The sequence below is a fragment of the Artemia franciscana genome, unplaced genomic scaffold, assembly GCF_032884065.1.
Source record: "Artemia franciscana unplaced genomic scaffold, ASM3288406v1 PGA_scaffold_1180, whole genome shotgun sequence".
Classification (NCBI taxonomy): Eukaryota; Metazoa; Arthropoda; class Branchiopoda; order Anostraca; family Artemiidae; genus Artemia; species Artemia franciscana.
Window position 1 is genome coordinate 1599561 of NW_027062618.1, and position 26779 is coordinate 1626339.

At 35.9% G+C, this 26779-nt stretch overlaps 3 protein-coding genes across 8 annotated transcripts in view; 1 reads left to right on the forward strand and 2 right to left on the reverse strand.

The window, feature by feature from the left end:
* The window catches only part of LOC136041252 (adenylate cyclase type 3-like), a 248448-nt gene extending 244897 nt beyond the window's left edge, over positions 1-3551 (forward strand). For all 6 annotated transcript variants that reach the window (XM_065725862.1, XM_065725859.1, XM_065725858.1 and 3 more), the window contains 2 exons: positions 586-710; positions 3273-3551. In XM_065725862.1, coding sequence (XP_065581934.1) covers positions 586-710; positions 3273-3398 — 251 coding nt within the window. In that variant the 3' untranslated portion in view covers positions 3399-3551. The remainder of the gene's footprint in view (positions 1-585; positions 711-3272) is intronic.
* A 1189-nt stretch (positions 3552-4740) lies between these two features.
* Positions 4741-14096, reverse strand: LOC136041260 (uncharacterized). The gene is made up of 3 exons (XM_065725871.1): positions 12235-14096; positions 6403-6604; positions 4741-4872 (listed from the first exon to the last, which is right to left on the reverse strand). Exons 1-3 carry the CDS (start codon positions 12450-12452, stop codon positions 4741-4743), a joined length of 552 nt encoding a protein of 183 aa, XP_065581943.1. The 5' UTR covers positions 12453-14096.
* Positions 14097-14431: 335 nt separating this feature from the next.
* LOC136041244 (uncharacterized) lies at positions 14432-26707 on the reverse strand. The gene is made up of 3 exons (XM_065725852.1): positions 26435-26707; positions 20529-20730; positions 14432-15258 (listed from the first exon to the last, which is right to left on the reverse strand). Exons 1-3 carry the CDS (start codon positions 26656-26658, stop codon positions 15127-15129), a joined length of 558 nt encoding a protein of 185 aa, XP_065581924.1. The 5' UTR covers positions 26659-26707; the 3' UTR covers positions 14432-15126.
* Between the last annotated feature and the right edge of the window lie 72 nt (positions 26708-26779).

The window sequence follows — 26779 nt, forward strand, 5'->3', positions numbered from 1 at the left end:
TATTCTAATTCTCAGTAAAGGCTGTATCCAGGGGGGGGGGGGGCTTCAGGTTTTAACCTCCCCCTATGTTAATTGTACGACAAGTAAAAACGTCAGAAAAATGTATGTAAACGAATTTTGATGCAATTAAAAAAAATTGTAAAACCCCTCCAAAAAAATGCCCCTATCCAAAACAAGAATACTCGATAAACCCTTGTGTTCAGCTTTTGTGCCGGTTCCTTTTCATTGAAAATAACGAACGCAATCTTTTGTCTATTCTAAGAATAAATCTCAGAAATATGCTCCTATTATAAGCTTAACAACTTTATTTTAACTTGCTAAGTATTCCAGTTGTCCTACAGGTCTCTTTTCGTTCAAATCCATTAGCTCTTTTCATTTCAGAAGTAAATTACGGAGCCACAGTCACATACAACATAAAATCTTATCTGAATCAAGTTGAATATTTCGACTGTTTCATAGGTTCTGGAGAGCCTGGGGATGGCCTCCCTAGCCATCAATGGCCCTGAGGAACCTTTATCCCATTATAGATTGCGCTTCTGTTACAGGTCCCTTCTCTTGAAAACAGCTAATTTTACTCTGTTTTAGGAATCAATCATGGCCCTGTCACTGCTGGTGTGATCGGAGCAAGTAAACCCCATTATGACATTTGGGGAAATACTGTAAACGTGGCATCTAGAATGGAGAGCACTGGCAAAGCAGGGTTTATACAGGTAAGTTCAGTTTGTAAATACTCGTACATGGACCGAATATTTTCACATTGGTTAAGTTGTGTTGCAGAAAATGGCCTAATATCAGCAAGGGGTGGCCACCCGGGGAAAAAATCACTAGATTTTAGTGATTTGTTTGTAGACGTGGTGATTTTCTGAAATAATCTAGTGACTTATGTGCAAATTAGTGATAAGCTTTAGGCAAAATAAAAAACCACTAGAAATAGTGATAAATGACTAGAAATGCCAACGGATATAAGAAACCTGCCACTGGGTAGTTGCACATAGTTGAAATATTTAGAGGTATTCCCATTCCTTAGCGTTATCACTAGTTATGTAGCTTTTAGTCTTGTTTCATGCCAGCAGTGACAAATTTACAAATATCCGAGTGTTCAACCGAAATGAATATTCTTCTGATTTTTTACCATAAAGGGTTGCAAGGTGACGTTTAAAATAGTATTGCATTGATTTCGACTTATTGGCAGTTTTTCCATATTTGATTTCTTTTTGTGAACTTTCTTGGGCTTTCTGACTTCTTTACTGCAATAGTATTTTTATAGGTCAACTCGCCATCAACAACTATAAAACCTGAAATCTGGTGATGTAGAATTTGTCTATTCAGGTAAAATTCACGTGATGTATAAGATAGGAAGGGCTTAAGGCTTTTGATGAATAAGAAAGCCTCTAAGTATTTCTTAGCGTTAGGAGGGTGTTAATATTAGAATTTTTGTCACACCCTTTATCAACAAATTGTATAGGGTATAAGTCATACTGTTGTATGTCCCACAACGGGAGATCAATTGTGTTGACGGATTTAAATACAGTTGCCTCCACAAATTAACAAGACTCTACTCAAACACCGTGATAAAGTTGTAGGAAAAAACAGACAATAATTTCAAAAAAATTGCTAGTAATTAAGATGTCAGAGAAAAATTTATTAGAAAATAATCCTTTAGACAACACTGCCTTTCAATTTAGCAAGGAGTTACAGACTGCTTTAAAAGGTTTAAGTAACAATACAGATTCTGGTAATGATAGTAAGGTAACTTGACTTATAAAATATAGAGTATATTTATTCACTACAATAGCCGGAGCTAGCATTAGCATGTCATGACAAAAATAATTTATACCTTCAAAAACACTCACAGGAAAATTTAAACAAACATTATATTAATCAAACATTAAATATTAGTCGGGTCAATATTATTAAAATGACGGGTAAAATATGGGACAAATGATTTGCGATATCTCTCAGTACTATAGGCTGAGCAAGTCAGTAACTGTGGACAATTCTTTTTTATTTGTCGGAGTCTAGTAACTGGTCCTTCAGTTGGGGGGGCTCTCAAGGTTGGGTAGTAGACGACAATGAGTTAGGGAATTCAAACAATTTAGTTCAAATCTATATGTTAAGCCATGTCTACGACTATCAAGTGAGTCCAAATTGAGTTATTTTAGTACATCCTCGTAAGTTGAGTAGTTTTGTCCAAGTATAATTTTTACAGCTCTTTTTTTTGTGTCGTCTCAAGTCTATCTGTTTGATGTTTTGTCAATCCCGGATGCCAAGCAGGACATGCATACACAAGAGAAGGTCTAACATAGCTGCAGTATACAGACTTAAAAACCTCAAAACCTCAGTATACAGACTTTGGTGTACCAAATCTTTTTAGGTTGGAAAATGAATGTAAAAGCGAGGCGCCTTTTTTAGTCAGATAGTCAACGTGCGAATTTCATCTTAAATCATCGTCCAAAAGTATCCCAAGTATTTTAACAGTTTTCTTTGTTGGTAGTATAGAATTATGAGAAGAGTGGTTGTTACCCCTTAGGAAGGAAAAAGTCATATAAGACTTGAAATACAAAAGGGTTAGAAAGGTAGAGATAAGATATTGAGAATTATTAACCTGATTTTTGATTAAAAGAAAATAGATTTTGATTTTTGGAACACTTTAATTGAATCCCGTCACAATACAGGTCAGAATAGTCAGTATTGTAATTATTGAGACGTTAGCCTTATGTTGGTATGTATAAAATTGCTTAACATGATTAGTTATTAGAGCGTTAATTGTTAGAGTAATAGATACTGAGGATGCAATTGACAGCGGAACATAGTGTGTTTTTTTTGGAAAAAATAGAAAATGTGTTGACAAAGTTTTCACATTTAGATTAATAATGAAAAAGTTAACAATTATCATTATTTAAAATCCAGGAATACAATTCAGGTAATTATCAGGCTGCTATGGGCCTGAGTTTTACAGAGTATGTTATAAATGAGCATTTCGGTCAGTTGATAAAAGATCTTCAGTAAAGGTTGTATCCCTGTATAGTATACTAGATAAGTAGGTTAAAATGGTTTATCTTATGTATGAAAACAACATTGCACTTGTTAAGGTTGGAGGTAGGAGCCGAGGCTAGTATTACGACTGGTATACAATTAGGGGATAAGCTCGGGGGTGTCTTATCGTTTATATGGATTATGTACGTCATATAGTGAAGAGTAAGTGACACAACGGGAAAGTCTCCAGTCTACATGACTCCTTGTTTTTTATAAGATATTTTTTTCTGTTTTAGGTTACAGAAGAGACAACACAGATTTTGCAAAGATTTGGATTTATATTTGAGCAAAGAGGCCTAGTAAAAATAAAAGGTAAAGGCCAGTTGATGACCTATTATCTCATTGGTAAAAACTCTTCCTGATATTGGTTTCAGTACTGTTATGTAAGCAATTTAAATTTCAACGGAATCATTCCGTTCCAATCAGGAAAACCTATCAAAGAATATTTGTATGAGAATCTTTCTAAGAAATACGTTATTTATTTTTGTATTTGTGAATAAATCCGAGCTATTGGAGCTTTTTTTTTAAATATACTTATATCTGGGTAATAAAAGGTCGTACTCCTGGGAGGATCGTCAATGGTTTTGGATTGTTTTTGAAAAGCAAAAATACCAAAAACATCCATTTGTTTTATTCTTTAATACAAAAAAAACAATCCTAGAAAGAAATGTTTGCAGTTGAATACCCTTAACCACCTAAATGTGCAGAACACCCCCTTCCCATTTCCAACTCAAATCCCTGGCTTGGAGATGTGTTAAAAAAGTGTTAGTGGTAATATATAAAAGTTCTTTAAGTTGTATCTGTTTGATCTAGAGTAGTTTTGTTTTTGTCCATTTTTAGAAAAGAACAAATTTTAGAATTTTTACAAAAACCTTCTGAAACTGAAATTTAATTTATGGAAGTGACAGTGTCAAATCTCAATTGTACTACCTCAGAATATATATCCCCTCCCCCGTGCTATATGGAATGCGTCGGTAGTTTCCTTAGAAATTAGCCTCTGCCTTCTCATTTAATACTGGAAGGTAAGGTGTGGATATTTCTATCTATTTCCTAAAAAGTATACACATCTTTAAATGATAATCTTGCTTCCTTATTCCATGGTGAAATCTGGTTGTCACTTAGCCATGTGAAGTATTTAAATATATCGCAACAAATTAACATTATTACCTAACTTGCCTACCTTGGTAGACCAGTTGACGTGTTTGTCTTATTGAACTTAGTAGACGAATATTCAATGACAAGGTTTCAAGATATTGAGAAAAATGGATATTACTGTACTCTGCGTCTCAATTAAGAACCACGCTTTCACATTATTCCTTATTTCTAGAGAGATAAATACCCCCCACGGTCTGGCTGGGCATTGTAGAAATTCTTGTAGAAATACAGAATTGATTGATTTTTGAAGACTTTTTTTGTAGACTTTTTTTTAAAGAATTTTAAAGACTTTTTTGATTTTTGTTTACGGGTTATCAAGCTTGAAGGTGCCATGTGCCATTGTGCCATCAAGCTTGAAGGTGCCAACTGCATGTGCCATTAGTCGAATGAAAAGCTAAGAGAATTACATATCAACCTTAATTAAAACTGCAAGAAGCAACAGAAATTTGCCGCATTTTATTCACTAATGCTGCAAAAAGGTCAAATCAGTTAGTGATAAAAATCGAACAGGTTCAAATCTACAAAGCAAATGTTTTCACATCAATTCTTTTATTGATTTAGAGATATTCCCATAACGTTTATAAATATTTTTAGTGCAATTACCCAGGATTCAAGGTCGAAATCTGTCATTTCTTCCTCCATTTCTTCAACCATGAATTCCAATAAGACAGTCCCAAACCTCTGCAAAAAAGAAATGTCAGTTAAGATCGGACAAGAATAAATTTTTAGGCTATATTAGCCAAATTTTATTTTTATAAGCCATTTTGTTTGGCAATGAAACTTTCAGCTGCAACTGTATAGCCAAATTGTAAATTGAAAAATATTTTGGAGACTCTATAATTGATTATGCATCCATTGGAGCTTACTAAGCAAGGGGGGACTTGCTAGTTTGGCGTTGACTATAAAAATTTTAGAATTTGTTTGAAATTTGTGCTTCAATTATTTTTTTTGTTTTCCATGAAATTTTATACGGTTGATCCAACTTCAACTCATATGAATTGCTTTAAGTAAGATTTCGAAAATCTATCATGTTTCCTAAAAATAAACAAACAAATCTCAATTCAAAATATCTAAAAAAAAGAAAATTTGATTCTTAAATTGAGATGTTTACGTCGTTTAAAAGAGATATTCGGCCTGAAACGATTGATAAAAACATCCATTACAATTAACAAAGAAGTCAAATTTAAAAAGGAACATAAAATCTATCACGAACAGTTGTTCTTTTATAAGCACAAAAAACAAAGAAAAATTAAAATTCCTTCCGGAAATTAGTAACAGTTGGACCTCTTAAAATTGAACATCAGTTTGTTTTTTAAATCACATAGTTTTAGAAGTATTAATGGCAGTAACATTAACTATTTGTTATCTAATAGTATTTATTTTCATCAATAACAAACATTATAGTAGTATTTTTGGTGGGAGTAATCGTAGAAACAGTCATCATAGGAGTAGTCCTTAGGGCACAAGGGGTGGTATAAGTAGTCAAGGTAAATGCATTCGTACTTGAATAGTTTTGATAGGAGTATTCATTGTAGAAATAGCTGTCAAAGGAGTAGATATCACAGGATTAGTCTAGGCCAGAATAGTACTCAGGAGTGGCAATTGTTGGAATAGTCTCGGCTAGAATAGATATGGGTTGAGTACTCAGGGTAGGAGTGGTCAATTTTGATAACACTAAAGTAGTCGTGATAACAATATTCGCGCTAGAAATAGTAGTTGTAAGTGATCTTAGCAGTTAGTCTTAGTTGAAACAGAATTAGAGGGAGAGGTTGTGGCCCAAGAAATTGTTTTGGGGAAATAAGATAAAAGAAAAAATTATTAGAGAAATAGCATCCGAAAGCAGACAAGGGATAAATTTACACTTCTTTTAGCTTAATTTTCCTCGTGGCCTAGCTAGGAGCATAGGAGTGTCAATGGTAGGGGTTATGTCACATAATTTTTGTAAGGCAAGATATTTTTCAGTCGATCAATCATACAGTTTTATTATTTTACTCCTACACCTTAGTATAGCCTTTGCAAACCTCCTTGTTATTCTATTTGTAACGACCGTCTTTTAACATTTACGCTTACGTGAAAACCTATTCTCATAATTAAAAATGAAAAAAAACATGAATACATTTGTACTGAAGACGTTCGAAACTTGTGCTGGAAATAGTTACGAAATTCTTTTTTAAAGTGCAATGCCTAATAGTACAAAGCAATCGAAAGTACCTCAAAATTGACTTTTCTCAGATCCATATATCGATGATGACTTGCAAGTTCTTCAATTTTTGTATCAACAGTATCTCTGTCATTTCTCCAAGTAGAGTCTACAATAACTTGAAAGGAAGTTACTACTTTTGAGATTTGCTCCTCAGTAAAGCCATGATATCTTTCAAAGCAATCTCTCTCCTGGGGGAATCTTGTAAACAGCCTCAAAAAGAAACAGATTAATCCCTCTACCTGTCTATGAATATCATCTTGTTGAACCGGTGGCGTCAATTGACGAAAAATTTTGGGTGAGGAGGGAAAAGTTTATTTTTCAAAATCTAGGGGTTGGGCAAATTAGCTAACTTTTCAGTTTTTCAATGAAAATAAGCAAAACACAAAAGAATTTTCCTGTGAAAATACCCCGAACAGGTATTTTTCGAAATATGGAAGGGGGGAGGGTCAAAACAATCAAGTGGTGAACAAGACCCCCTTCTTAATCGATGACACTGTGTTCAAATCTTTCTTCCTTATTTCCTGTTGTTTTAACAAAACCACTCATCCTCTGGTATCAAAGAGCTGCGTTTTTTCTGACATAAAATGGCTCGTGCACAATGGACGCAGCAAAAATACATAATTTTCATTTCGAAGTTTCATTTAATTCACCTATTAAAATGTAAATGGCAAAACTATAAATGGGGTATTGGATTGATAGCCGTTTTTCTTTTAACTTACTCTTTGTTTAACAGCCCAATTAAAGAATATTCAGCACAGCCGTGGTATTACTTTGCAATCAAAACATGGAATATCGTTGAAACCGCAAAGTACGTGTTCTTATGCAAAAGTGCAACAATGGGATCCCAATCCTAGGGGTGAGCATATTTTCTTTGAAAAAGTGAAATATTTTAATTTTTCATCTGTAATTATTTAATATTTTAAGGGAGCCCGCTCGGTTAAGATACCTGTTGAGTGAATTAAACAGAGCCTTGGCTTTCTCAGCGTTTATTGTAGTTTCATCTTAGCATTGGAGAAACGGTAAAGATTTGTAATCCTAGTTACCTGGTAACTAACTGTTGGATAGCCAGAAGGCATTCATTTCAAGGTGGAGATTGTTTTCTAATTTATCGGTTAGCCAATTAGATAATGGACAATGACAAAGATAATAAGGTAAACAATGCATAATCCTAATCCTCGGGTAACTAATCCTTGGAAAGCCAGAAGGCGTTGTTTGTTCCAAGGTAAAAATCGCTTTCTAGTTACTTAGAACTTCGATTAGACCTAAAAGGTTCAGGAAGGAAGCAGAATTTGTATCAGAGATTGGAACCATTAAGTAATGCTTTCAAATTTTCTTGCAAACTAGCATGTAAAACCTCTATCAAATATCAGTAAAAAAAATAATGAAAATCGACCTTAAATGAGTCGGTGGACATGTTCACTGAGATTCCATCTTAAAGTTCCATTTCCAGGGCAATCTCCTCTCTAAAAGTTGAAAAGTTAATTAAGATTTTTTCACCTAATTTTCATCTCTGTTGATTGTAAATGCTTGAAGGTAGGTTTTTGGGTCAAGCCTAGACTGACTGAACTGATCTCAAGTTATTCTTTGTGATCACGGAACTTAGGCCTTGGCAAGGTTTGTGCTACCCATGCTTGAGCTATTTGGTCCATTGTATTTTTCGTTCCTTGGCATTATGACGGGGTTACATTGACCAGAAATCCTGGACAAAATGGGTTTGACCGAGACAAAGAGAGTCACCGTGAAAATGTACACATTTAACTGCTAAACCGTGGATACAACCTATTTTGAAACTTATTTAAGAAAACCGAAGGACAAAACATTTCTATTATAAACCCCGGGTCATCTTTCAAGTAAATATAGTAGTTTATTTCTGCTATATCAGAGGCGCCATTTGGGGTGGGGGGTCAGGGGTGGGCAAATGCCCACCCCTGATTTTCCAGGGGGCTGAAGCTTCCACCACAAAGAGCCCTTTTCCGGCCATAATTATTCATGAAGTTTAACATAATCCATTCTGTTCAAACGATTTGAACTAACTGCACGCCTATTAGCCAAAGAGCGTAATTACCTGACGACCCTTGGGGTAATTACGCTATTTGCTATTAATTATTGTAAACTTTGAAAGTAGGTTAGATTCATAAGAAAAGTCTCAAGTTCTGTCGAATGTCACATGCCCACCCCAAGATTTGGCCCAAATGGCGCCTCTGTGCTATATGTTATTGCCAAACTGAAATTATACGAGAGACAATTTGGTGTACCAGAGACAACCTTTTGTCAGTTCTACGTCCTTATTCATGCTATTAATTAAAAAAAAACTTTCTACAAGACAAGTTTTTCAAAGAAAAGTAAAGAGCTCCATTAAGCCTAAAATGAGCAATAATAAAGTCAAATAATTTTCCAAGCTTAAAACTACCGCAAATAACTATCAATAAATAAATGAACCTCAAAACGAACAGAAATTACAATATATAGCCGAGTCAAACTCAAAACTAGCAAAAATTAGAATGAGTAGGGATGATAACCCCTATGCCTTCTCAAGACCACAACACAATTTGTGCTTTACCTGAAAAAAAAAACAACAAACAAACAAATGACCGTGAATTCTCAGTTAAATTGACATAAACGGATATTTCTACGTTAAGATTTTGATGATTTTTCATTTATCAAAGTAAGAAAGGTGAAAAAATTTCAAACCTATATTATTTTCAGTAAAGCCCAAATTGTGTTCTGGTCTTGAGAGGCATAACTGTAATAAATTAAAAATTACTGAAAACTTCAAGGAATATATATGGGTATATATATATATATACGCTAAACTGACAATCCACAGCCATTTTTTTAGTAGAGTGCAGATTATGTTCTGGTCTTGAGAAGGTAGTGGGGTTGTCAAAGAGATAATTTCCAGACCTTTCGACTACAATGAACAAAATGGCTATTTTCAAATTTTGATTAAGTGTGTCTGGACAATTGACAGGCTTGAAGGAGGGCCTTGTTGCCCTCCAATCACTTTTATCTAATGGAAAGAGCACTAGCGCTTTTAAATTCCAATCCAATGAACCTTCTTTGAAGTTTCTACGACAGTAAATGACCATAATATTTTTTTATCAGATGCATTACGGGAAAATACGAGGTTGAGGGGGTTATCCACCTTCTGATCACTCTGAATCTTAAAAGGGGCACTAGAACTTCTGGTTACCAATCCAACGAGCCCTCTCCGAAGTTTATACGATTGTCCTTTCTACATATACCTTAAATGCCCCAGAGCATACCTTACCTTGCCCTGAGAGTTGTGGAGGGTCGTCATCCTAAAAAAAAAACTATTTCCGGTCCTTTTCAATTACATTGAAAAAAATGGCAAAATTTTGATTGGATGTGTTTGGGGAAATGGTGGGCGAGAGAGGGGGGTTAATTGTCCTCCAATCACTTTCGACTATTAAACACTGACCTTTTCAATTTCCAATCGAATGAGCTGTTTTCGAAGTTTCTACAACAACAAATGGCTGTCTCACAATACGAGGTGTGTAAAGGGCGGGGTACACCCTCCGATCATTCTGAGTCTTGAAAAGGGGACTACCTCTTCTGATTACGAGTCCGATGAGCCCCCTCCGAAGTTTATGCAATCATCCATTCTATATATGCCTTATATGCCCCCAGGGCATAACTTACAACTCATTGTTCTGAGGACTGTGGGGGTTCATCCTCAAAGAAATAAGTTCCGGACCTTTCAATTACGTTGAACAAAATGGCTATCTCAAAATTTCTATTGGATGTGCTTGGGGAAATGGTGGGCGTGGGAGAGGGTTAGTTGCCCTCCAGTCGCTTTCGACTATTAAAAACGATACTCGGTCTTTTAATTTCCATTTAAATGAGCTGTTTTCGAGGTTTCTTAGACAATAAATGACCATCTCAAAATTTCCATCAGATACACTTCGGGAAAATATGAGGCTGGCGGGGGGGGAGTATCCACCCTCCGATCGGTCTGAATCTTAAACATGGCGCTAGAACTTCTGATTCCTAACCCAATGAGCCCCTCCCAAAGTTTCAACGATCACTCTTTCTATATATACTTTATATGCCCCCAGGGCATAACTTACAACCCTTGCCCTGAGGGCTGTAGGGGGGTTGTCATCCTCGAAGACATATTTCCGGACCTTTCAACTACGTTGAACAAAATGGCTATCTGAAAATTTTTATTGGATGTGTTAGAGGAAATAGTGGGCATGGGAGGGGGGCTAGTTGCCCTCCAATCACTTTCGACTATTAAAACAAGCACTAGCCCTTTCAAATTCCAATCAAATGAGCTCTTTTCGAATTTTTTACGGCAACAAATGGCCATATCAAAATTTCTATTAGATACTTTTTGGGAAAATACGAGGTGTGTAGGGGGGGGGAGTATCCACCCTTCTATCACTCTGAATCTTAAAAAGGGCACTAGAACATCTGATTTTCAATCAAATAAGCCCATTCTTTGTTTTTTAAGATCACCCTTTCTATATATACCTTATATGGCCCCAGGGCATAACTTATAACCCTTGCCCTGATGGATGTGGGGGAGGGGGGTTGTCATGCCCAAAGGCATGATTTCCGGACCTTTGAATTACGTTGAACAAAATGGATATCTCGAAATTTGGATTGAATGTGTTTGTGGAAATGGTGGGCGTGGTAGGGGGGGGGGGGTTCCCCCAATAACTTTTGATTGACCATTAGAAACGGAACTAAAACTTTCAATTTTTAATCGAATGAGCTCTTTTCGAAGTTCCTACGACAGCAAATGGCCAGCTCAAAATCTCTATCAGATGCTTTTCGGGAAAATACGATGTGTATGGGGGGGGGGGGGAGTTATACACCTTCTGATCACTCTGAATCTCAAAAAGAGTACTAAAACTTCTGATTAGCGATCCAATGGGCCCCTTCCGAAGCTTATACAACCATCCTTTCTACATAAACCTTGAACGCCCCCAGGGCATAACTTACAACCCTTGCCCTGAGGGCTGTGGGGGTTGTCATCCTCAACGACATAATTTCCGAACCTATCAATTACGTTGAAAAAAATGGCTATCTCAAAATTTTATTGAATGTATTTGGGGTAATGGTGGGCGTGAGAGGAGGGTTAGTTACCCTCCAATCGTTTTCGACTATTAAAAAGGGCGCTAGCACTTTCAATTTTCAGTCTAATGAGCCCTTTTCGAAGTTTATACGATAAATCCGTCGATACGAAGTGCCCTGGTCTAAACAAATAATAATTGTGCCCACATCGCTCTTTACTTAGCCAACGCTATTGCGCTGCCTATGATTTGCTGTTATTTCAGCATTCAGGAGGTTATTAAGATTGGAGTTTCATTTCTTTGTTTCTTTTGTTTTGTGTTTTTCTTTATACGTTTTGTTTAATTTAAATCAGCTTTAACCTTTTTTTTCCATTGATGAAGACTCCCGGAAGTGGAGTCGAAATATTTGAATTTTTATTATTAAAATCTTTTTTGGTTCCGCTGTTTATTTAAATTATACCTGTTTTTTCTCTCTTAAATTCTATAAATGGAAAAGTAGCGTGTTCTGGGAAATTATTTGCCCACTTTAGGCTGTCTATTAAAAAACAAGTCCCTCCTAAAACTTTATGTTAATTTACGCAATGTGATAAACAGGATCACGCTTATATGGCTAACTAAATGTACTTTACGGCAACTGTATTCCCCTATAAACACTTTGACTTTACTTACGTATATATACAAACCCGTATTCTTATATCCAGGTTTTTTAGTATCCATTTTAGTATTTTTCATAATCGAAAATTTATATCGGCATCCTAACACGTGAAAAGACATTTTTTAGATATATAGTATTTTTACCTTTGAAAGAAGCGGTTAAATGCCCCGTCTCGTTTGCGAAGTTCCAGCCAAATGTGCCTTAAAGAGTCTTTTTGAAAAGGCGTCATAAATGTCGTATGAGTTGGTACAAACATTTCCATTGTGCTTAGCCTACTTAAAAGTTGAGCAGCCATCCTTGTGTCAAATCTGATCCCAAAAGGAGATTGATCGCCTCTTTCTTCGGGTTCACTTGTTGACATAGCTAATAACCGGTATAACACTGAACCCTTTTACTGACAAATGCTATCAACGAACAAAAAACCTTTTTATACGTATACTTCAAGCTGTATTTTTAAAGATTTTGAAATTCCTGAGAAAAACAGTTTTAATGAAGGAAAAGACAAGTACACTGGTATTTTGTTTGAGTTGCTCATTTCTGAAAGCAACTAAAAATTGCGACATAAAGGTATAGTTTTGGTAAACAATATCCTTTGCAGGTAAAACGTCATTCGCCCAGTGTTTTAACTATTGGGCAAAACAAGTTTTGCCCGATAGTTAGATTTTGCTACTTCTATCTTCAGGTTCGCTGTATTTCTCAATGCTGCATAGGCTTCAGATAGAAAGAAAACGTGACTTTTCATGGCAATAGTTACTTCAACTATAGGCTTAGCCATTTGTACATTATTGAGTCTTGAAACAGCCGGGATATACATTAACAAGGTACACAAATGTAGTTTTCTAGCTTTTCACTTCAAGTTCTTTACACATTCCAATAATGCACGGGTTTTAGATAGAATGAAAGCGTGACCTTTCATTGATTTACTAGCTTTGACTATAGGCTTAGCCGTTTGTGTCTTATTAAGCTCTCTACATGCAGGTACATGCACGTGTAGGCAAAAGTTGTACTGTCTGTAAGCTCTAGCTCTAAGCTGTAGGCTCTGTATGCCGTAGGCTTAAACTGTAAGTGTAAGCTCATGCAGCTACATACAAGTGTAGGCAGAAGCTGTAATGTCTGTAAGCTCTAAGCTGTAAACTCTGTGAGCTGTAGTGGTACGCTCTGTTAGCTGTTAGCTTTGTACATGCACATGTAGGCAGAAGCTGTAATGTCTGTAACCTCTATAATTTGTAGCTGTAAGCTCTGTACATGCAGGTATATGAACGGGTAAACATAGTCTGTAAGCTTTACTCCTAAGCTCTGTACATGCCGGTACATGTGCACACAGCCAGAAGCTGTAATTTCTGTAAGCTGTTATCTCTTTACATACTTAGTCACACTTATTCTAAGCCATACTTAGTCAAGTTTATTAAAGTCTAGTCTAAATCATACTTAGAGAGACAACACATGACGTTTTCGCATAACACATGGTGTCCCTAGTTGCTTTCAAAGAATATTAGCTTTATAATAAGAGTCTAAAGTTTAATAAACTAAAAGCTAACTTCATTTAAACTTGTTTTGAATTTTTATAGTTGAATTGTGTAATTATGCACTGTCAAGAACACTGTTGGCCTATAAGCTTTCAACTTTCGATTAAATGAGCCCCTCCCAAGTTTCTGTGGCCACGACTTCCATATGAAGTGGTTGGAAAATATATACTACATGGAAAGCACTTGGCTCTTGTAGGTCACAGATGAAAGTATTTTTATTAGAACTAGGGAATTCAAAATAAAGTCACTATCTCATGAGGTTGACCCAGTTCCATAGGTTTGATCTGATAAGGTAGTGCCCGACGTCAAGGGATATTAAAAAGTAAAAATCAACCTCGATATAAGCCTATTTCTCCCTAGTTTTTCTCACCACATTATTGTATTATAAAAGTTATTACCGTTTTTTCTCGATAAGTTATCCATGAAAAAAAAAAAAAAACTATTGGATCTTTGTAGGTTCTGCTTGCCACTCCCCCCTAGTTTTTCTCTTTATAAAGAGAAGTTTTCCTCCCTAATTATAAAAGCTATTACCATTTTTTTCTCGATAAGTTACCCATGAAAAAGCCTATTAGAACTTTGTGGATTTTGCTTGCCACCCCCCTCCTCATATTTTTATTCCTCAACCTCTCTATTCCTCTGTAGAAAAAAAAGCAGACTCTGTACAAGCACTTAAATAAACAGACCAGCTTTCAAGCCCATTGTGTCTATTTTAAAAGCTCAGCTTTCAAAAGCCCATTTTAAAAGCCCAGCCTATTTTAAAAGATCAGCTTTCAATCCAATTGTGTCTGTTTTAAAACACTCAGGATTTATTTATATTCACCTTCATACGTCAATACCAATTGTACTAAAAAAAAAAGAAAAAAAAAAAACTTCTGCACCAACAAGCAAGGAAAAAAAGTTAGGTAAGTAAGGTTTTAAGAAATAGAGATTAAAAACGTAAAATGGTTCATGATCAATCAGCTAATATCATCAATCACTCAGAAACAAGTTCACGTGTTGTAACTCAGCATGGTTGAAGACAAAGTTCACGTAAAGACTAGTTTAGTCTTGTTATCAGTTAGAGTTCATACTAGAGTAAGCGAGGGTTGTTTTGATGCAGCTTCAGAAACAGTTGGTTTTCCTGATAGAGTTTTGTCAGTGTTGTCAAGACTTCCCTTTCACTGTTATTTTCAGATGTTTTTTTTAAGCCAAAAGAGGGCAAAATCCCACAGTACTTGTTATCTCTACAACAAATTCCAACTTCCTGCTTGAAGTGCCTGCTTGAAGGACTCAGCCTCAACGGTGAAATTTTAAAGCATTCTAAAGAATATGTAGACATATAGAAAGGCATATTCTTTGTTATTATTCTGTGTGGGTTTAAATGAAATTTCCATTAACGAGTCCTAGTCCTCAGTGCGTACGCAGTAATTTGTCTGGAGGGTATCCATATTTTTATAGAGGGGTAAAATAGTATCCATAAAATCAGTCAATCAATTGGCACTACCAACCAAAGCTATTATACCAAACTTTTTATTGGTTTAAACAAACACCCATAACGTTCACAAATATTTTCAGTGCAACTACCCAGGATTCAAGGTCGAAATCTGATATTCCTTCTTCCATTTCCTCAACCATAAATTCCAATAAGACAGTAGCAAACCTCTGAAAAAAGGGAGAGTTTTTTAAAGTTACAGACTGCTAAAGTTAAAGAATTAAAATGGTTGCTCAGGAGAAATGGAAAGAGAGAGAGAGAGAGAGAGAGAGAGAGAGAGAGAGAGAGAGAGAGAGAGAGAGAGAGAGAGAGAGAGAGAGAGAGAGAGAGAGAGAGAGAGAGAGAGAGAGAGATAAAGAGTGAAACAGATGGATAATAATTTAAGATATTATATTTTTGTATTAACAGTTAGACATTCCAAACGATTATGATAGGCAAGTCAAGAATCAAATTTCTTAAGCTTCACTGCAGTCGCTGGTCTGTGAAAATTCTAGAGTTGTAGCTTAATTTTTCAATCAGTCACAAGTGCAATATATTACGTAGTTATTGCAAATTAAGTTGCCATAAAACTACGTAAAATATAAACTTGTTTTGTTTGAATCCTGGAAAAAAAGCATCGAGAAATCTTGAATAAGTCTTCTCGAGCAAAGAGACTACATTCAAAAAAAAAGTACAAAGCCTAGAAATTGCTACCATAAAAGACAATATAATAAGATCAAACAGTTCGTGGTAATGAACTGTAGTAGGCAGCGACCCGGCTCAACAGTAACCTTATTTTAGAAAATAGGAAGAAACATCCCCTAAAAGTCAAAGAATCTTGACGAAAATCACACCATCAGATTCAGCGTATAAGAGAACCCTTCTGTAGAAGGTTCAAGCTCCTATCTACGAAAATGTGGAATTTTATATTTTTTGCCAGAAGACAGATCATGGATGCGTGTTTTTTTTCCAGGGTTTGATCGTATCGACCCAGTGGTCCTAGACTGTTGCGCAAGGGCTCGTTCTAATAGAAAGTAAAAGTTCTAGTGCCCTTTTTAAGTGACCCAAAAAATTGGAGGGCACCTAGGCCCCCTCCCACGCTCATTTTTTTCCGAAGTCACCGGATCAAAATTTCGAGATGGCCATTTTGTTAAGCATAGTCAAAAAACCTAATAATTATGTCTTTCCAGACTACTTAATCCCCCACAGTCCCCGGGAGAGGCAAGTTACAGAGAGGCTACAAGTTACAAACTTTGACCGATGTTTACATATAGGAATGGTTATTAGGAAGTGTAGACATTTTCTGGTTTTTTTCGCGTTGAGGGGAGGTGGGGTTGGCCAGGTTAATTCGTAAGCCACGTACATTCATTACTAATAAAAACGTTCGTAAAAAAATAAAAAGCTCCAATCAAAATTGTCCGATGAAAACTATGAGAAAGCCATTTAGCCAAAAAAATAATATACAATTTTCGTTTTAATTATTCATTTGCGGTAAGCCAAAATCAAAACATGCATTAATTCAAAAACGTTCAAAAATTAAATAAAGAAAACAAGTTTTTGTAACTGCAAGTAAGGAGTAACATTAAAACTAAAAACAAACAGAAATTATTCCGTATATGAAAGGGGTTGCCCCCTCCTCAACGCCTCGCTCTTTACGCTAAAGTTTTTTATTGTTTTAAAAAGTAGGGTTGTGAGAAAGAGTCAAACTCGTTCTTTACACTGAAGTTTTTTATTATTTTAAAAAGTAGGGTTGTGAGAAAGAGTCAAAGTCGCTCTTTACGCTAAAGTTTTTTATTGTTTTAAAAAGTAAAGTTGTGAGAAAGAGTCAAACTTTAGCGCAAAGAGCGAGGCGTTGAGAAGGGGGCAACCCCTTTCATATACGGGGTAATTTCTGTTCGTTTTAGGTTTTAATTCTGCTCCTTACTTGCAGTTAAAAAAAACTTTTTTTTTATTTAATCACGTAAAAGATCAACTGCACAAAATTCGCAGTGTGTGGTTGTAATACGAGTGCAAAGAGCTGCATTGGGATCGAAATTTCCAGCTTTATTTGTTTGACCAAAATCCAAAATAAAAATCGATCAAAAATGGGCTTTTTTTTAAGGCCAAAGGAAAATACCGAAAAAAAAACCCTAGCGAATATTGCGACAGGACAACCACCCCCCTTCTTCAGCGCAAACAAAAAAATATTCAAAGAAAACGCCAAATAAATACAAAGTAAAACCAAAGCCAAACGCGGAGAGTTAATGTGAAAAAAAACAAACCAGTGACAACCAATGAAAACCCAAAATCAAAAATGAATGAAGTTTAATAAAATTCAAAATTAGAAGAACTAAAACCAAATACCTAACAGCCAAAGGTGAGTCATTCATCAATACCCATAATTTGTACACGATTGCGCAAATCGTGGGTATGCAAATAAGTGTATTGATCTAATCGAATATACTAAGAACCTTCTCTTTCTTGGCTTTTTAAATCTTAAATCTTTTCAAGGCGGCGTGCTGCTTTTCCCTATTAGGGCTAATGTAAAAATGGAAGTTAGATGTTATCAAATAGTATGCCCAACGACGGTGTACGAAAATGAATCGGGAAAAGTAAGCTTCTTATTATTTGTATTGTTACATCCTTTTGCTATTGTCTGTTTAATGTCATCTGTTTCAAATAACTAGGTATTTTTAGAACTTTTTCACCGTAAACAAACTAATAAATCATATCCACTTCTTATGATAAAAGAAAGAAAAAGTAGACCAACCATGAAAAGTATAATAAAAGAGACAAAACATGTTATTTTGACTATCAAATTAAACAATTTTTTTTGTACTATAACTAAAAAACAAGATTAAAATCTGGAACAAGCAAAAATCTCGTACAAGGACCGTACGCAAAATACATACTGGGTTTTGTTTCGCCTTATTGAATTTACTTCTCATTTATAATTTGAATCTTGTATTTTGTATTGAACCTTCGGTATTTCATCTCACCTTTCTCCGTCCTCCAGTCTATACTAGGAATTGGAAAAGATTCAGACCTTGTTCTTCTGCTGTACTGTTAGTATGACAGCAATTTAATAGGTAAGATTTTTATGGCACTTGGTATTAACCAAGTGACATATAGCAATCGCAAATTCTGTCGGTCTGTCGGTCCCGGTTTTGCTATTTTAGGCACTTCCAGGTAAGCTAGGACGATGAAATTCGGCAGGCGTATCAGGGACCGGACCAGATTAAATTAGAAACAGTCGTTTTCTCGGTTTGACCATCTGTGGGGGGGAGTGGGGGGCCCGTTAATTCTGAAAAAAGAAAAATTGAAGTATTTTTAATTTACGAATGGTTGATTAGATCTTAATGAAATTTGATGTTTAGAAGGATATCGTGTCTCAGAGCTGCTATTTTAAATCCCAACCTGATCTGGTGATATTGGGAGGGGGGTGGGAGGGGGAAACCTAAAATCTTGGAAAATCGGGATGAAACTTAGTGGGAAAAATAAGCACAAATCCTAAATACATGATTGACATAACCGGAACGGATCCACTCTCTTTGGGGTAGTTAGGGGGGGATGTTAATTCTGAAAAATTAGGAAAAATGCGGTATTTTTAACTTACGAACGGGTGATCGGATCTCAATGAAATTTGATATTTAGAAGGATATCGTTTCTCGGAGCTCTTACTTTAAATCCCGACCGGATCTGGTGACATTGGCGGGTAGTTGGGGGGGGGGGGGGGGTAATTCTGAAAAATTAGAAAAAAGAGGTATTCTTAACTTACGAATGGGTGATCGGATCTCAACGAAATTTGACATTTAGAAGGATATCGTGTCTCAGAGCTCTTTTTTAAATCCCGACCGGATCTGGTGACATTGGGAGGGGGGAGTTGGGAGGGGGAAACCTAAAACTTCGAAAACACTTAGAGTGGAGGGATCGGGATGAAACTTGGTGGGAAAAATAAGCACAAGTCCTAGATACATGATTGACATAACCGAAACGGATCCACTCTTTTTGGGGTAGTTGGGGGGGGGGGTTAATTCTGAAAAATTAGAAAAAATGAGGCATTTTTAACTTACGAACGGGTGATCGGATCTCAATGAAATTTCATATTTAGAAGGATATCGTGTCTCAAAGCTCTTATTTTAAATCCCGACCGGATCTGGTGACATTGGGGGTAGTTTGGGGTGGGGGAACCTAAAATCATGGAAAACGCTTAGATTGGAGGGATCGGGATGAAACTTAGTGGGAAAAATAAGCAGAAGTCTTATATACGTGATTTACATAATTGGAACGTATCCGCTCTATTGGGGGGGGGGGTTAATTCTGAAAAATTAGAAAAAATGGCGTATTTTTAATCTCAACCGGATCCAGCGTAAAATGGGAGGGGGGCTGTTGGGGGGGGGGGAGCGGAAATCTTAGAAAATACTTAAAGCGGTGAGATCAGGATGAAACTGGATGGGAAGAATAAAAACCTGTCTAAGATAAGTGACTGACATAACTGGACCGGATCTGCTCTCTTTGATGGAGTTGGGGGGGGGGGGTAATTTTGAAATTGAGGTATCTGTAACTTACGAAAGGGTGACCAGATCTTAATGAAATTTGATATTTAGAAGGATCTTGTGCTTTAAAGCTATAATTTTAAATTCCGACCAGATCCTGTGACATTGGGGGGAGTTGGAGGGGGAAAACAGAATTCTTGGAAAACGGGAAAATTGGGGTATTTTTATCTTACGAATAGGTGATCGGATCTTAATGAAATTTGATATTTAGAAGGAATTCATGTCTCAGAGCTCTTATTTCAAATCCTGACCAGATCTTTGACATTGGGGGAGTTGGAGGGGGAAATCTTGGAAAACACCAGGAGTGGAGGAATCGGGATGAAGCTTGATGGATAGAATAAGCAAATGTCCTTGATACGTGATTGACGGACCAGTTCTGGATTCGCTCTCTTTGGGGGAGTTGGGGGCAGGGGTTCAGTGATTTGGTGAGTCAGGTGCTTCTGGACGTGCTAGGACGATGAAAATCGGTAGGCGTGTCAGGGACCTGCACAAATTGACTTGATAAAGTCGTTTTCCCAGATTCGACCATCTGGGGGGCTAAAGGGAGAGGAAAAATTAGAAAAAATTGGGTATTTATAACTTACGAGTGGGTGATCGCATCTTAATGAATTTTGATATTTAGAAGGACATCGTGACTCAGAGCTCTTATTTTAAATCCTTACCGGCATTAAGCCTCTTATTTTCCTTTTAAATCAATCTATTGATTCATAGAATTTTGTTAGAGCCCATACTATATGATCTCTTGGCTCTTAGCTCTTCTTGCCTCGTCACAAGTGCCATATGAGCTCTTAGCTGTTGTTAAAGTAGTTACTTTGTTGCAGGAAACGTTTTCCTCAGCTTTTAAAACTTTTCAAGAAGATATTACCAAAAAAAAGAAATAGTTGGTAAAACAAGTATGACAGTACAGAAAAAAAGAGTTCAAATACCTCAAAATTCACTTTTTTCACATCCATTTCTGCATGGTGAACTGCAAGGTCTTGAATTTTTCTATCAACACTATCTCTGTCATTATTCCAAGTGCAATCAATTATGTCCTGGAGAGAGGTGACAACCTTCGTGATTTGTTCTTCAGTAAATCCGTGAACTCTTTCAAAACACTCTCTCTCCTGTGGAAATCTTGAAAAGAGTCTTAAAAAGAAAATAAATTATTCTAGCAAACGTCTTTCTAAGGAAATCGTGTCCCCAGCCCCTTAGTTCCTGTGTATTCTCCCCTATTTTCTTGCTGACCTGTTGAAAATCAAGCAGAATTTTCGTAAACTCTTCTACAGTCAGGTTAGATTTCCAGCTCATCTTGCTCTTAACCGCAATCTCAAGATTGGGAGAAGGTGAACAAAATGTAGAGTTCAACTTTTCTTGACAAGTTCACAATGTCCTAAGAATTTGATTTAGTTCATCATCCGTCTTTCAACATTCTCTGGAAGTTGCAATTTAATGACCTTAGCCGTTCTCGGAATAATGCATATACACCCGTTTCAAAACCTAAATACTAATAGTTTCGTTTGATTTAGTTCTACATCCCTCCCAACATTCGAGTTATTACAGAGATTTAGTTGTACATCCCTCCCGAGTTATTAACGACGGCACTAAGATTATTTATGATTACTATAATGATTATTTGAAATATATTTTTGTCTTACATTACTTAAAAACTATTTCTCGATTCCGAAACAAAAAAATTCGAAAAATGATTTTCCGCGCCAATGATTTTCTTCACCATTATCACTATTCACCTATCGTTTGCCACAACCTTTTTGACAAAAAAAAAAAAAAATACAAAAAACTTAATCCTACCGATTTAGTTTTTGTTTTTGATAAAAATAAACTTCCTCCTCACAATTGGCATTTTTTGCTTCGCGATTATTACCTAACAGTGTATGCCAACGATTTTCTGTTAGATCGTGGAAACTTTGTTCGCAGGAAAAATGTTAAACAAAAAAATTTTCAAATGCCTTGCTGAACTCTAGAATTAGTCACAAAAGGCTGTTTTTTTTTTAAGTATAAGGATAAGCCTAATCTACGAATCAGTATATAAAACACTTTGAGCTTTACTTCACTGCAAATAAATTAGAAAAAAAACATTTTGGCTAGATTATCTGGCAGGAAACATATTATTATGAGTTTTTTTATGGATAATTTTTTGAATATATCTATCTATTTAAATATTTTCCAAAAGTTGAAACCAATACCTCTCAGATATTACATGACTGACTAAGAAACCTATCCGTATTTAGAGGTCTAGCTCGCGAATGTGAACAGTTTCTGTCGGATCCATCCCCCCCACTCCCCTAGACCAAATAAAATGAAGTGGAAATATAGAAACTAGTTAAACTATTTTCAAAATGAAAATAGAACATGGAATTGAATACCCACCTCTAATAAGCATCAATTTTTCAAAATGGGCAAAAGAAGTTATTCCCCTCCAGTAAGTGTAGAAAAAGTCTTCTGAATTTGATAAAATTATATATAAGAAGCATTTCACTATTTTTGTTTATTGTTAAAAAATAGAAAATAAGGTTTCATCAGGGATCTATCTTCCTTCTAAAAATTGAGCCATTGGTTGAAAACTGGTGGATAATTGTAGATTCGGCCTCGATATAGACTCGAGCTCCTAGATTAGGTCTTACAATGACACACCTTTACATTATCAAACACTTTCAAATGCACTTGATTTTAGAGATATTTAAATAAAAAAAAACTAAGTTTTTTAGCTGAAAGTAAGGAGCGACATTAAAACTTAAAACGAACAGAAATTACTCCGGATATGAAATGAGTTGTCCCCTCCACAATCCCTCGCTCTTTACGCTAAAGCTTTTAATTGTTTTAAAAAGTAGAATTGTGGCAAAGAGTCAAACTTTAGCGTAAAGAACGAGGGATTGTGGAGGGGACAACTCATTTCATATACGGAGTAATTTCTGTTCGTTTTAAGTTTTAATGTCGCTCCTTACTTTCAGCTAAAAAAACTTAGTTTTTTTTTATTTAAATTTCTGAACGTTTTTGAATTAATGCATGTTTGGTTTTGGCTCTCCGCACATAAATTATTAAAATAAAATTTGTATATTAATTCTTTTTTTGGCTAAATGGCTTTCTCTTAGTTTTGATCAGACGATTTTGAGAAGTAAGGGGTGGAGAAGGAGGCCTAGTTGCCCTCCAATTTTTTGGTCACTTAAAAAGGCAACTAGAACTTTTAATTTTTAATGAACGTTTTTATTAGTAAAAAATATACGTAACTTAAGAATTAACTTACGTAACAAACTTTCATAACCTTATATTTTTATTATGTATACGAGGGGGTTTGTACCCTCGTTAATACCTCGCTCTTTACACTAAATCGTAAGTTTTGTCCTAATTCTTTAAGAATGACCCCTGAATCAGAAAGGCCGTAGAATAAATAGTTGAAATTACTAAAAATACTTTAGCATAAAGAGCAAGGTATCTATCTCCTCCTAAATACCTCGCTCTTTATGCTAAAGTATTTTTAGAACCCCTCATATGCGTAATAATCTCTGTTCGTTTTAAGTTTCAATGCTACTTCTTCCTTTCATTTGAAAAAAACGTTTTCATGTTTATTTTTCATTGTTTTCTTATAGTAATGCTAGAGAATCCTGCACCCTTGTCATTGAATTTTTCTTCCCCCATGACAGATTCCTCCAAGGAAAGATCCTCCAACATAGCCCCCCCCCCCTCAGCCCCACCCCCAAACAAAATAAAATCCCCCTGAAAACGTCTGTACAACCATTACTATATGTAAACACTGGTCAAAGTTTGTAACTTGCAGCCCCTCCCCCAGGGATTGTGGGAGAGTAAGTCATCCCCAAAGACATAGTTATTATGGTTTTCGACTATGTTGAACAAAATGGCTATCTCAAAATTTTGATCCGTTGACTTTGGGAAAAAATGAGCGTGGGAGGGGGCCTAGATGCCCTCCATTTTTTGGTCACTTAAAAAGGGCACTAGAACTTTTCATTTCCGTTAGAATGAGCCCTCTTGCGACATTCTAGGACCACTTGGTCGATACGATGACCCCTGGAAAAAAAAAAACAAACGAACAAACAAATAAACACGCACCCGTGATTTGTCTTCTGGCAAAAAATACAAAATTCCACATTTTTATAGATAGGAGCTTGAAACTTCTACAGTAGGGTTCTCTGATACGCTGAATCTGATGGTGTCATTTTCGTTAAGATCCTACGACTTTTAGGGGGTGTTTCCCCCTATTTTCCTAAATAAGGCAAATTTTCTCAGGCTCGACACTTTTGATGGGTAAGACTAAACTTGATGAAACTTATATATTTAAAATCAGCATTAAAATGCGATTCTTTTGATGTAGCTATTGATATCAAAGTTCAATTTTTTAGAGTTTTGGTTACTATTGAGCCGGGTCGCTCCTTACTACAGTTCGTTACCACGAACTGTTTGATAAAGATTTGCCTCCAATATATTCCTAGTCACTCAGGTACAGAGTCACTCACATAATCCTTGTGCTGATGAAACTGATAAAAATTCTGTTAACATTGACCAACCAAGTGAAAGACCACACCCCTAAGAAACATTTCCCAATGGAGATTATCAGATGCAAACATAATAACTAACGGCCTAAATTTACATGCTTTCTCTTAGTTAGTTCCCACTGCGAACAGGTTTCACGACTCACCACCCCATCGCCATATTGCACATTCAGCAGCATTGAAATGAAAATAGTGACGATTACCAATTTGGTAATCGCTAATAATAATGCGCTAATACCACCATAGTACATCCTTCAAAATAAAGAGATAAACTCTCGCAAATACCACAAACTATCACTTTATATTAAAGCCCTGGTTGACCCTTATAAAGAGTGCTGGACCCAATCTAATCAAACAGTTCGTGGTATTGAACTGTAGTAAGGAGCGACCCGGCTCAATAGTAACCGAAAATCTAAAAAAGAATTTCGATACCAATAGTTACATCAAAGCAATCGCATTTTAATGCTGATCATAAATATATAAGCTTCATCAAGTTTAGTCTTACCCATCAAAAGTTACAAGCCAGAAAAAATGTGCGTTATTTTAGAAAATAGTGGGAAACACCCCCTAAAAGTCATAGATACTTAAAGAAAATCACACCATCAGATTCATCGTATCAAAGAACCCTACTGTAGAAGTTTCAAGCTCCTATCTACAAAAATGTGAAATTTTGTATTTTTTGCCAGAAGACAGATCACGGATGAGTGTTTATTTTTTTTTTTTTTTCCCCAGGATAATCGTATCGACTCACTAGTCCTAGAATGTCGCGAGAGGGCCGATTGTAACGAAAATTAAAATTTTTATTGCCCTTTTTAAGTGACCAAAAAATTGAAGGGCACCTAGGCCCCCTCCCACGCACATTTTTCCCCCAAAGTCACCAGATCAAAATTTTGAGATAGCCATTCTGTTCAACTTGGTCAAAAACCTAATAACTATGGCTTTGGGGACGACTTCATCCCCCACAGTCCCCGGGGGAGGGGCTGCAAGTTACAAGCTTTTATCATTGTTTACATACAGTAATGGTTATCATTAAGTGTATGTGAGTTTTTCAGGGGAATTTTTCGCGTTGGGGTGGGGGTGAGTCGGGGGGAAGGGGTCACGCGGGAGGATCTTTCCATGGAGAAATCTATCATGAGGGAAGACAATTTCCATGAAGGGGGTGCAGGATTTTCTAGCATTATTAAAAAAAAAACAATGAGAAAATAAATATTTTTTTTTCAACTGGAATTGATGAGCAGCATTAAAAATTAAAACGAACAGAAAAAATTACGTATATAAGGAAGTTCGTCTCCTCCACAATACCTTGCTCTTTACGCTAAAGTATTTTTAGTAATTTCAACTATTTATTCTACGGCCTTTGTGATACAGGGGTCGTTCTTAAAGAACTGGGACAAAATTCAAGCTCTACTGTAAAGAGCGAGGTATTGACGAGGGGGCGAACCCCCTCATATACGTAATAAAATACACAAATATGGAAGTTTATTACGTAAGTTAATTTGTAAGTTACATACATTTATTACTAATAAAAACATTCGTAAAAAATAAAATTCTAGTTGCTCCTCCAACTAGGCCTCCTCCTCCGCCCCTTTGTTTTATCAAAATCGTCCGATCAAAACTATGAGAAAGCTATTTAGCAAAAAAAAATTAATGTGAAAATTTCGGTTTAATTATTCATATGCGGTGAGCGAAAACCAAAACACGCATTAATTCAAAAACGTTCAGAAATTAAACAAAAAAACAAGTTTTTTAACTGCAAATAAGGAGCGATATTATAACTTAAAACGAAAAGAAATTGTTCCGTATATGAAAGGGGTTGCCCCCTCTCAACGCCTCACTCTTTACGCTAAAGTTTTTTATTATTTTAAAAAGTAGAATTGTGACAAAGAGTCAATTGTCGCTCCTTACTTGCAGTTAAAAAAAACTTGTTTTTTTTATTTATTTAATCAACTTGATAGGCTGACTGGTGCCTAGAATCCTTGCATCTATTATAAGATATATGAACTACAGCAAGCAGTCACAGTATAATACTCAACTTTAATAAGGAAAACAGGAAGAGAAGTAAACTCTTCCTAAATAATAAATCAAATCAATAATCAAATCAAATCAATAATCAACTAATCAAATAAATCAATTATTTGATTTCTAGAAACAGTAAAATCAGTATTCTGAAGAGATTAGATGTCAGTTCTGTCATTATATCCAACTTAATGAGCTTGCTCTCCGCTAAGGCTTATTTTTGTTGCTGTATTGAGTTGTTTAAACAAATTAGTTGAAACTGAAATTCACCCATGCGTATTCAAACAAAAGAAAAAAACTTCGTAATTTACCTGTCAAAGAATCGACCAAATGCTCCGTCCCGCTTTCTAAGTTCAAGCCAAATGTATCTTAAAGAATCTTTTTGAAAGGGTGTCATAAACGTGGTATGTGTAGGTACAAACATTTCCATTGTGTTTAGCCGAGTTAGAAGCTCAGTAGCCATCCTTGGGTCAAAGTTGATGCCAAAAGGTAATGATGCAACCCTTGTTTCGTATTCCCTCGTGCTTGCGTTCATTTTGAAGGTTTATAGGATACTGAATCCTCTTTATTCATCAAACTTATTGATAGATAAAAACAGTTTTTTTTTTCATTGTCAATCCTTTCACAACTTCTTGCAAAACTCTAGAAATACCCAC